Below are 11642 nucleotides of genomic sequence, written 5' to 3'. Positions count from 1 at the left end.
GACGTCCCAAGCGCTGTCAGGAGTGAATGAATGAAAGGCATCATTTGCAGAGCACGGCATCTTAATTAATTGAACACAAAGTCCTCGTTGGTCACAGGTGAACTTCATCATCACGTCAAAGAGGAGCAGCTCCCCCCAGGAATGGTAATAGGATACGGCCCCAGCTGCTATTTATTTCTACAGGCAACCCGGCACTGTGGTCTGATGGCGTGGTGTGGCCAAACCAGTGGCAGATGTGCACTCAGCCCTGTTCACAGCTCACCCTTTGCCTCTGTTGTTGCTGCAGCATTGTGCTTTGCTGCCTTCATGGGGTGGGCATGGGGCACCCTATCCCAGCAGCAAGGAGGGATGCTCATGGACAGCTTCTTGGGCAAGGGCACAGCGTCACCCATGTTTGTGCCGACCTGTGATCAGCTCAGCCCTGCGGCTGAGGCTCCAGGGAACCGAAGGATGAGAGGTAACAGCCCCACGCTGTGTAAGGGGAGGCTCAGCGTGGATATTAGGACGGATTTCTTCTCTGAAAGAGCTGTGAAGCAGCAGCATAGGCTGCCCAGGGGGTGGTGGGGTCACTGTCCCTGGAGGTGTTCAGAACCATGGGGATGTGGCACAGAGCGATGGGTTGGGGTAGGAATGTGATCTTAGGGGCCTTTTCCAATCTTAGTGAGCCTATGAAAGCTTGGAGCTGCTTCAGTGTCTTTTCCAAAGTGTGGTTCCAACAAAGTGCTTACAATTCTGCTTAAGTTGCTGTTGTAGGACTGTGACATATACGTGAAAAAGATGAGAACACTGCCTGGTATTGCTTTTTTCTGATGCATTTTGGATACCACCCCCAAGGAGAAGCCCCCTGAGATGCCACTAGGACTGTGTTGATGAGCAGCCATGTGTGCAGCCAGCAGAGCTGGAAGGGGACAGAGCTCAGTGTGGGGAGGTGCGTGGTTGGCTCCTCTGCAGATCCTAACCCTGCTGTTTCTGCACCCACCCCCTGTTCTGCTGTGTTTCCTTCAGCCCGTTCACATCACCCAGTGCATCACTGAGACGTGTGTCCAGCTGAGATCAGCCCCCACATGATGAACATCGCTTGGGGCACAGAAGGGGAGCAGGAAATAACTCTTTGCACTGAAACATTCAATGCTGATTTATACTCTAAGTCCCCAAGATGGAACCAAGACTGAATTTCGCCCTCTCCTCGAGCGGCCCGGCCAGCTGCACTTTGTGCCATGGGCTCTGCCACCATTGGGGCCTGCAGAGCAGAGTGGGCTCTGATGGATGTGTGGGGTTGGGAGGAGGTGGGGGTGGGGGGGAAGCATTTGTTGGGCGCTGTCAGATCCTGGGGAGCTGCTGACAGCTCGCTCCCAGCCCAGGCTGACGCTGCAGCCATCCCATCACCAGCCCAGGGCAGAGTGGGGCAGGGGGTGTTTCCCACGCTGGGATCTGGGTTTTCCCTTTGCTCAGATCTCAGCGAGAGGGGGCAGAGTCAGAAAGGGGCCGGGGGCTGCCCCTCACCCTCTGCTTGGTGTTGGCAATGCTCCTTGTCTCATGAAAATCCTCAAAGGCTGCGGCTGTAAAATGCGGAAATCAGAGCAACGTTCACCTCCAGGGCTGCGTGTGATGGGAGGCACAAATCCCGCTGGAAAAATCAGAGCTGAAAGCTAGAAATCAATGCAGGGCCAACTGGGGATTCCTGTCAGAGCTGCTTCTGCTTTAACCCTTTGAACAAATGGACCCATTGGTGGCTGTGCTGCCATGAGCTCGGTGCAGAGCAGTGCCTCGCTAACCAGTGCTGCTGCTCCTTCCTGGTACTGGGAGGTCTGGGGGAGGGCAGGGAGTACACACTGCAGATCGCCATCCGCTGAGCCCTGGGCTGTCCCGGGGATGGGGATCTGCCTCCAAGGTGAACACAGGTGGAATGAGCACCCCGAAATAACGTGCTTTGTTTCCACGCTGCGATGCCGATGGGCAGGAGCTGTGTTCTGCTGGGAGGGTCAGGTGCTGTGGGCTCTGGTTTGTGAAAGCGGTGAGAAATAGTGAAGCAGGTGACCAGTGCATTGATGTGTGGCTCCAGACATCCCAAACAAACAGCAAACTGCAACCAGAGCAATCAGAGCCACAATAAATGTGTATAAAACAGTTCCACCGGGCCAAGGAATTGGCTGATGCGAGCACATGGCAATGGGGAGCGACACATGGGGTGGGGGTGGGGTGGGTTGGCAGCTCTGCCAGCTGTTGCACGCTGGGTTTTGTTAAAAATATTCATGCAATTAAAATCTACATTCCCAAAAGTCTGTATAGGAGCTGGAGATAAAAGAAAGGGACACACTTGCAGCCAGGTTTTGCAGCAGGAGGATGCTGGCTTCAGTAGATAAAGCCAAAAGGAAAAGCTTTTTAGCTGCAGCGTTTTGTTTGAGATATGGGGGGCTGCCAGGTGTGCAGTGATTTGAGAGAACATCCCAGAGGATCTCTGTAGGAAATGCTGAGTTTGGTCATAGGAGTTTGTGTTTCCTGTGCCTGGGGGCACGGTGTGCTCTGAGACTGGAAAAGGAGCTTCTTTTTCCCCCCTTTTCCCCCCCTTTTTCCCCCCATTCCCCCCCTTTCTTCCCCTCCTTTCTCCTTTTTCTTTTCCTGTATTTTTCCCTTCCCCTCCCTTTTTTTCTCCTTTTTTTTCTCCCTTCCTCATTTTCAGAAGAGGCAGTGCCCAGACCCTCCCTGCTCTCCCCATTGCAGCACTGAAGCCGAAAAGAGGAATTTTCCACTACTACCAAAAGTGAAGTAAATTCCCCTGGCAACAAAAACCCACCCCAGCCTCCACAGCGGCCCAGAGCTTCTTTCCTTTCTCTTTTTTCTTTCTTTCTTTTATTTTTTCTTGAAGCCGTGTCCAGAAATAAACAACGGTTTCAATCCGCTGCGCTGATCAAAAGGGCCGCTTTAATCAGTCCCAGGCAGAATATCACGCTATTATGTTATCACTGGAGCAAATCATCGAAAATACAAAACAAAAATATCGGCGTAATGCGCTCCAGATCAGGAATGTCCCGAAGAAACGCGCCTTCCTCGCAGGTGTGCCCTCATTTAGGAAGGAAGACGGCGGAATTGGGGCTGCTTTGGGGCGAGCGTGGCCATCAAAGAGGAAAGGCTGAGATGAAACCGGACTGGGCCCGCTCTCTCAAGTGCCATTAAGGAACGGGTGCTGAGCTCTGAGCCCATCCAAGGGCTGCTCTGAGGGGTCCCTCCTAGTGGTGCTCCCACCCTCGTCCCATAGCATGCCTCTGTGTCGACCTTCCTGCGCCTCTGCAGTGGGAGATGCCCGTGCCAAGCCGATGCCGGGGCACTGGGAAGGTTTGGAAATGCTGAGATTTGCTTTGAGGGGAAGTTTGGGTGCGCTCTGATTTGTCCCGATCCTGGAAGGCCTGCAGTAAATGCAGCGAGCTGTTTCTCCCAGCAGCTCGGTGCTGGTGTGAGTGCTGCCGAGCACCGATGCTGCTGTCAGGATGGAGACATCACCCCGGTGTCTGAAAGCCAAAGGCCAAATACGTATTTATCTGCACTGCAGCGGAGCTGGCTGACATGCTGGGCATTACGACATGCTGTTCCAGGCGCTATTTTATTAGCAATATTGATAGGGTTAGAAGAAATACAGTGCAGGAAATCGCTTATCAACTTCCATTCGCTCCACGGTAAGAATGTAATGACGATAAAGGAAGGAGCGGGCAGAGGGCTGAGCGTGGAAGTGCTGTCAGGGAGCAGAGAGGGGAGGGGAGCGGTGGGATGGTGGGATGCTGCTTTCATGCTATTTAGAACCTTCCTGGTGAGCGTGAAAGCAGCAAGCACGTCTTCCCAGCCGTGCACACAACAGGGAACACCTGGGTCTGCGGAGAGGGGACAGGGCAGCCAGCATCCCCAGAGCAGCAGGGCCGTGGTGCATGTAACTGTGCAGCCCCAGCTGCACCAGACCCCGTGCCCGAAGGGAAAAAGGGAATTCCTGCAAAAAGCTCTTTGCTCGCAATGCGGAAGAGAGGGCTTTTGGCATGAGAGAAAATGTCTGAAGATCCCTTGAGCGCGTCTCGTACATCTTCAGGCTTCAGAGTGGCACAAACCATCCCGAACCCCCACACCCACCCCTGCTTTTGTTCAGCAAATACACTTTCTCTCCCTTATCGTCGGCGTTTTCCTCTGCAGAAGGTCCTGAATTCTACTTGCTGCGTCGTGCCACTTGATTTATCAGCCCAAAGGGAAAACCTGGAACGCGTCTTCTGCTTAATTGGCTCCGCAAAGCTTGGTGCATTGGGGTGAGCAGCGCGATGCGGCGGGCAGGTCCTGATGGGGAACGTCACCGCAGGGACACGGAGGAGAAGGGGTCTGTAAATAACCATCAAACGCAGAAACTGCACGAACAGAGCGGGGTTTGCACCCTGAAGCACTGAGCAGGGTGAGGAGAGGTGGCTGGCGGTTCGCAGTCTTGTCTATAAGCTGCAAGGAAGGTGACTTCTCCATTTCCCTTGTTTGTCTCAACACGGCTTGCTCCGAAATCCCTTCTATTTACCTGCTGGAAGCTGGTTCTCGCTGCACCGCGCTCCTGGCGTGCAAGGCAGGGAACGCAGCGCTGCTGACGCGCTCCAATCCATGCACGGCGGGGCAGCGCGGCTTTAAAGCGGGATGCAAAGCTTTGCAACGCGGAGCACGGGTTTCCCATTCCGCCTTCTTTTTCTGAGAGCCGCCGCGTCTTCGCGCCCTCCGCGCTCCCACAAATGGAAGGAGAAAGGAGACGTCGGCACCGCGGGCTCATCTGTTTCCTATCGCGCGTGTTTACATATTAATGCGCGATACAAATTTGTAAACACGAACGTTTGAAGCTCTGCTGGGAGCCGCTGCCTGTTCCCTCTCTGCAGCTTTATTGGAACAGCATGTGGGATGCGGCCGAGCCGCAGATGCGGATCGTTTCAATGCTGGATACGTTTCAAATGCTCCGTGCGCTTATTTGTTCCGCTCTGCGTGGCTAACCGGCCCTCCTTTGTTTGGCGTAATTGCGCTACAAATTATCGTCTAATTACGGACCAAACCTCAGAAGATCCAATGCGAGTGGCAGCGTTCCTCCTGGTGTGCCGTGCTTGGCCAGCCTTCCCGTCCCCGTGGTGCGGGGTGAGGCCCCTTTGGTGACAAACATGACGGGTGCTTTTGTGTCTCCGTGGTTTTTAAGCCCTCGTCCCGCTGCTGGGACACCCCCACCCCCAGCCCACGGGGACCACGCGGCGCCTTCCGTGCCGTTGGCTTTATTTGCTGAGTGCTGGAGTGCAGGCAGATGGTGCTGAGTCACTTTGGGCTCCTCCTGGGTGAGCTCAGCGGCCAAAATGGCTCAACCTTTCAGAGACCCCATGCTGTTTCCTCCTTGTTTCCATTAAGGACAGCACGATAGCGCTGGGTTCGTGTTCTTACTCACCCCAATGTCTATAAAAGTGAGAACGCCTGCAGTTGTCTCAGGTCTCCAAATGCTGTGAGTGGAAGGAAGCGCCGAGCAGCCGCAGTGCGCCATGATCCCCAGCTCATGGCCAACAGCTCGGGGGTATTCCACGCAGCCCCGCTACCTGGAACACGGGGTGCTGCCCACCGCCCCCAGCCCAAACCCAAAGAGCCCCAAAAGCGTGGCCACGAGCAGCGCCCAGCCCAGCCCACCAGCCTGGAAACAGGGCTCCCAAAGGGAAAAAAAAAAAAAAATCTCGTTCTTTTAAATAAAAATAGCGATACCAGTTTTGCTTTTTTAAACCTACGTTTAATCCCTACATATTGCTGCGTTATGTTTGTAGATACAGAATTCTCTTTGCTTAATCCCAGATATACGGCAGGTCCCCGCCAGGCACTTTGTATCAAATCCGTCGTAGGAAAGGTAACAGAAGTGGCTTCGAGGAGCGGACGTAATCCGTGCCCCGGGAGTGGAGATTGCTTACAGGAACAACGCAATTATTCACAGGTGAATAATAAAACAAGTGGGAACTGCGGGAGGGGTGTCCGTAACTCTGTGCAGTCCCTGTCCTCTGTAGCTCCTGGGGGTGTCCCCTCTGCTCTCATTGCCCCCAGCGCTGCGGGACACGTGGGGACAGCTCTGGGCAGCCCTGCACGGGGCTCTGTGTCCTTAATGTGGCACCAGAGCCTTGAATCTACGTCCGCATTGCCATGCAGGTCCCGCAGCGTCAAGGCACTTCCATGGGGTTGACCAGCTCCGAGTCAACGCGTGAGCACGCTCCAGCCCCCAGCTGCGGGCAGCTCCTCCGCCGACCCACGCTCTCAGAGGGCCCCTTTGGAATTAGGGGAAATCCTCAGGGGGGATGAGCAGGAGCTGGCGGGGCTCGGAGCTGACTGCAGGGAGGCTAGATCGTTTCAGGAAAACATACTTGTGGAAATGCAGACGTCTACGTTCCCGCTTCAGAGTGCAAACAGTAAAGAGGTGACTTCCCTACGATCCTACACAAACATCACTCAGCTTGCTTGGACCGCCACAGCCCTCCGTGGTCCCAAAAATACTGCACCTCTACCCTCAAATTAAACACCCACCAGCCCGCTCCTGCACCGCGCCGTGTTTCGTACTCAGCAATTAGCAAGCCCGTGGGGCCGACCGGGGAATGGGCTTGCGTTACATACCGACGCTCGGAAACATGACAGCATCCCGCTAAAGGCAGTGGTTAATTGCTGAGTGCCAGCTGGGGTGATTGCACCGGCCGTCCCTGAAGGCAGCGGGCAGGCTGTCACTCACTCCGAAATGGCTCGCCGCGCTCGTCAGTCTGGATGGCACGGAGAAGCTGTAGCCGTACAAACCATATGGAGGATGTAAGGAACAATTAAGTGCTTCCCGAGCAATGGGACTCGATGGGAAAATGTTTCCAGATGCGTGTAATCCATACAGCATTTGGCTGGCGGAGCTGGGGACCTGCAGACACGGCCCGCTCAGGTCTTCGGATTTGGTGCTCTTCAGGCCGGCGATGCCGAGGGAGGAGAGCTTGGGCACATCGACCACGAGGTGGGGCAGGACGTGGGGACTGGGGCCGCCCGGCTTCTGGTGGCTGGGGAGGATGAGGGGCTGCTGGCGGAGGAGGTTGGCGGGGCACAGCCGGTAGCAGAGGGGCACGCCGAGGCCGGGCAGGTGGGGCTCAGGGCACGGCACGCTGGCAGCGCTCACAGCCAGGTGGAAGGAGGGAGGTGAGCACGGAGGGGAGAGCAGCGGGTTGAGCGGAGAGGGCGTCCCACCGCTGGAGGTCACCGGGGAAGAGCTGGAGCTGCTGCCTGGAAGGAAGAAGAGGAATAGTCCGCAGCGGGTCAGGGGCTGATCCAGCCAGCTGCTCTCTGCTGCTGCGCATCCCAGCGTCACCAACGGGGAAGCAGGGAGATCCATCCATCGCCTGCACGATGCTCTCACTTGTCTACAAAATACCCGTGTGTGTCTAGCCCTACTGATGTGATGGGACAGCTCCACGCCAGCTCTGTGCCCGCTGTGCCAGCGACAACCGCCTCCCGTGTCAGCACCGCCGCTATTTGAGGTTCCCAGTTTTCTGTGCAAATTACAGGCAGCTTTCCCTCCTCGCGCATGAGAACAAAAAGATGCATTCAGCCCAATGGAGAGTTTCTTGTCCCTTCCTGCTCACAGGAATTGACTCATTTTCCTTGGCTCCCCATGCAATTTGAGAAGTACCCTTGAATACCGTGGGTGTCTCCTGAAGCTGTAAATGCACGTGGCGTTTCGACACTTTCTTTTCGGAAAGAAACGAATGAGCACATTCCCAAGAAGGCAGACGAGCTCTCTGGCTGCAGCCCGTGCCCGAAGCAGCGCATCACTCAACCCCCCATACAGATTTGGGCATAACGGTGGGGAGGACAGAGCAACTCGAAGAGCAGATTCTTTTTGCTGCTCCTGCCAGGCTTTAAAATCCCAATTGATTACTGATTTTTTCTTTAGCCTATCATTTTTAATTTGCCTTCTGGCTTTGGGGCTTCAAGATTGCTATTCCTTTCCCTTTCCCTTTCCCTTTCCCTTTCCTTCCCCTTTTCCCCAGAAACATTCTTTTCTTATCAGCAGAGACAGGAATTTTGTTCTATTTACATCTTTCCAGCATCATAGAACAGTTTGGGTTGGAAAGGGACCTTCAAGGCCATCTAGAATATTGGCCCTTATGAAAAATACTCATTATTAGTTAAAAAAGAAATCCAACCAAGCCGTAACAATTTAGCGCCTGCGTGACAATAACTGCAAATTGCAAATCCTGCGCTCTCAGTCCCCGCTGCAGCCCCTCTCCCTGTTCCCATGTTGCAGCCTGCCCGGTAGGTTCAAGAGCAGCTTTTTGTGTTAGAAATGATATTTCCTATTAAAAAAAAAAGTTAAAAAAAAAAGGTTTAAAAAATGGAAAAAGAGGAAAAAAGGAAAAAAGGAAATAAAAGGAAAAATAGGAAAAAAAAGGGAAAATAGGGAAAAAAATGGTGAAAAAAGGGGAAAAAAAGGGAAAAAAAGGGGAAAATAAAGGGAAAAAAACCTCTCTCTCTTTACAACGTGTTAAACCTCTTAACTTCTCCTGTGTCTCCTTTTTACGACTCTGCATTTCTCTGCCCGCACAGCGCAGATTTTTTGCTGCCACTTTCGCAGCGTTTTCCTGCTGCGTGGGGAACGGCTCCATTGGCAGCAATAAAAACAAAAGCCTTTCCAGGGTCTGTGACAGCAGCGAGGGTCGCACCGCCGCCTCCAGCTGCAGCTCCCTGAGGTCTCCTTTGGTGCCACCAATTCCCGATTTCAGGTGGCACTTCCCAGAGCTGCGTTGCGGAGCAGAGGCGACCGCAGCCCCACGTGCACGCCTGGGGTCTGGGGGGTGCTTTTCCCTGGAAAACTTTTCTCTCTTTCTCCATTTTCACATCTGAACAGGGGGTGAGTGCTCTCTGCTGCTGGGCAGCGCGTCGCTGTGTCGGGGAGGAGAGCTACCCCAGCGCCGGCGCTCGTTAGTCCTTATTGCGGCGATTCTAAGCAATGTCCCCCAATGGTTTGGAAACAGCCGGCGTGGCGGGCTGAAGGCCACAACAGCCCCACTCCAAAATGGTCTCTTGCACATTTATATATATATATATATATATTTTTTTTTTTTTTTTCTGTTTGTCTAAATCTTCCTACAGCTTCCGCCATGGCTGTCACTGCTTCTCCCTGAGCATTCACGCTGATTTCAGTGGGACTTGGGGCAAAAAATGATATAGAATCATAGAATCCCGTACACCCAGAGTCTCACAGCCCCAAACCCGCACCCATGACCCCAGCTCAGCCCTCCGGCCTCATCCTGCTGCCCACAGCTCCAACCTGGCCCCACAGCCACAGACTCACCCTGGCTGTCTGCGCTGAAGGCCTTCAAGTCCAGGGCGAGCGGTGGCCGCCATGGGAACGGCTCCAGGAGCCCGTCCAGCACTCCCCTGCAGGCGATATGGGGCTGAGAGCCAGGGCCGGGCCTGAGGCCGTGATGGGGGGGGGGTGGTTGAGCTGTTACCTGTTCCTGCCGGGGTCCCGAAAGCCTTTGGCGAAGGGGTTCCTATCGATCTTCAGCTTGGTGATCTGTGGGTGGAAGCAACATCTCAGTGGGGCCGTTGGGCAGGGGGAGGCCGGGCGGCCGCAGCCCCGTGGGTACCTGCTGGTTCTGGTAGGCTGTCACCGTGGTGAACTCGGTCTCCTGGAAGGAGAAGGTGCGCACCCCCTCAGCCGGCAGAGACTGGATCTGCGCCAGGTCGAAGCGGGAGTCCTGGGCGATAACGTGGACGCGAGGCTTGTACTTGTGCATGGACTGCAGGATGATCTGTGCGGGTGGAGAGCGCCAGGATGAGCCGCTGCCCGGAGCCACCCCCATAGCCCCACGGCGGGGCTGCCCCACACCTACGTGCCCCTTGTCGTCCATCTCGTTGTTGGTGAGCTTCACCCGGTCGAAGCTGATGATTTGCCTCATCCATGTTTCACCCGAGCAGGGGGAGTCAGGGTGGATGTAGAGCCGTGGTGTAATGCAGGAGTGGTCCGTGTTCCCCGCCACCATCCACTGCGAGCTATGGTAGACGTACCTGCACCAAGTGGGACACCATCAGCACACTGTACACCCAGCGTGCCAATCCATCCCTCCATCCATCCACGTGTCCATCCATTTATCCAGTCTTTCCATCCATCCATCCATCCATCCATCCATATGTCTGTCCCTCGGCCCATTCCTACATCCATCCATTAGTACATTCCTACATCCATCCATACATTGGTATGTCCATCCATCCACCGTCCACCCACACTGCCATCCACTCATACCTCCATCCCTTCATCCATGAGTATGTCATCCATCCATCCACCAATCCATCCATCCACCCATTCATCCCTCCATCTCTCCATCCACCCATCCATCCATCCCTCCATTCTCACTGCACTCCAGCACAGCTGTTGGCCGCCTGGCCATGCAGAAGGGACCATTTCCATGGCTGCCATCGGAAAGCATCATACCTGTAACGTTTGGAGTCCACTGGCACAACGTCAATGGCGATGTAATACTGCTGCAGCGGCTCCAGCCCCTTCACCTTCACCCTGACCGATGGGAACATCCGCCTGCACAGGGCACGGGGTGGCAATAAGGGAGCGTCCATAGCAGTGGTTGTTTAAAGCGGTGAAAATGGGTTGAAAAAGTAAATGGGCACCGAAGGAAAAAAAAATAATAATATAAAAAAACCAAATGTAGCCAAAAAGAAGAAGAAGAAGAAGAAGAGGATAAAAACACAGTGAAGGAGAGTTGAGAAAAAAGAAGGAATGGGAAGGGCTGGAGGCAGGAGCGGGGCCGGGGGCTGGGGGCCGCTACCTGCCGGCCTTGGTGATGATCATCTCGGTGCCGATCTCGTGGAACCTCTTCCAGAGCTCGGAGCCCTGCAGCTCCACCTGCACCTCGTCCCCCACCTCCCGGTTCTCGGCGCCGGCCTTGGGCCGCTTCTCTGCAGGGAAGAGAAAGCGGAAAGAGCGCTGGGGCGGCTGCCGGGACCCCTCCGGGACCCCCCCGGGCTGCCCCGCCGCTACCAACCGGGCTCGGGGGCTCTGCGGCTCTGCCTGCAGCCCGCCCCGCTCTCCTCGTCGCGGCCGTCGGGTCCCTTCCTCTTGTGCGAGCGGCCCACGAGCGCTTCCACCGAGAAGGCGTGAGCCCGGGAGCTGAGCGCCATGCCCCCCCAGCCCGGGCCGGGCTCCCCCCGGGCGGCCGCGGGGCTCAGGCGGGCGGCGGAGCTCCGGGCGGCGGCTCCATGCGGGCGCGGGGGGGCCCGCAGCCGGCGGCCGTCGGGGGGCAGCGGGCACGGCGAGGTGCTCCGAGTGAGGCGAGAGGACGCTGCGGCTCCCACTGTTTGTTTTGGAAACTGATGGGAGCGTAAGAAACATTGAGTGACATTTGGTAGTGACTGGGACGGGGGGAGGAGGGGTGGGAGGGGAAAGGGAGAGGCGAGGGGAAGAGCGGGGGAAGAGGAGCCGGCCCCGTCTAGGATCAATAAAAGAGTTACTGTTCTCCATTAAATTGTAAAACTCAAAGAAATTTGACATAATTGCACACTAGGGGCCACTTTCCCAACAAAAGTGAAAATAGCGTTTAACCAGAACCAGCACAAAAAATGGAAAAAAAAAAAAAAAAAAA

The 11642-nt window shown here is 55.3% G+C and overlaps 1 protein-coding gene and 1 long non-coding RNA gene across 3 annotated transcripts; one reads left to right on the top strand and one right to left on the bottom strand.

Annotated features, from left to right (window-relative positions):
* LOC110402979 lies at positions 219 to 1981 on the top strand. The gene is made up of 2 exons (XR_002441429.1): positions 219 to 457; positions 1006 to 1981. It is a non-coding gene; the product is annotated as an uncharacterized LOC110402979 (long non-coding RNA).
* On the bottom strand, positions 5740 to 11221 carry TBX22 (T-box 22). 2 transcript variants are annotated; one of them, XM_021406577.1, is made up of 9 exons: positions 11046 to 11221; positions 10830 to 10959; positions 10481 to 10582; positions 9882 to 10056; positions 9636 to 9800; positions 9498 to 9562; positions 9338 to 9423; positions 6888 to 7266; positions 5740 to 6785 (listed from the first exon to the last, which is right to left on the bottom strand). In XM_021406577.1, the coding sequence occupies exons 1-9, from the start codon at positions 11179 to 11181 to the stop codon at positions 6656 to 6658; spliced, it is 1368 nt and encodes a 455-aa protein (XP_021262252.1). In that variant the 5' UTR covers positions 11182 to 11221; the 3' UTR covers positions 5740 to 6655. The 2 variants fall into 2 exon arrangements, with proteins under 2 accessions (XP_021262252.1, XP_021262251.1); XM_021406576.1 differs by having other exon boundaries at positions 5740 to 7266.

Source organism: Numida meleagris, chromosome 8 (genome assembly GCF_002078875.1).
Source record: "Numida meleagris isolate 19003 breed g44 Domestic line chromosome 8, NumMel1.0, whole genome shotgun sequence".
NCBI lineage: Eukaryota > Metazoa > Chordata > Aves > Galliformes > Numididae > Numida > Numida meleagris.
Note: the sequence above shows the minus strand (reverse complement) of the source record. Positions and strands in the feature narration are given on the sequence as shown.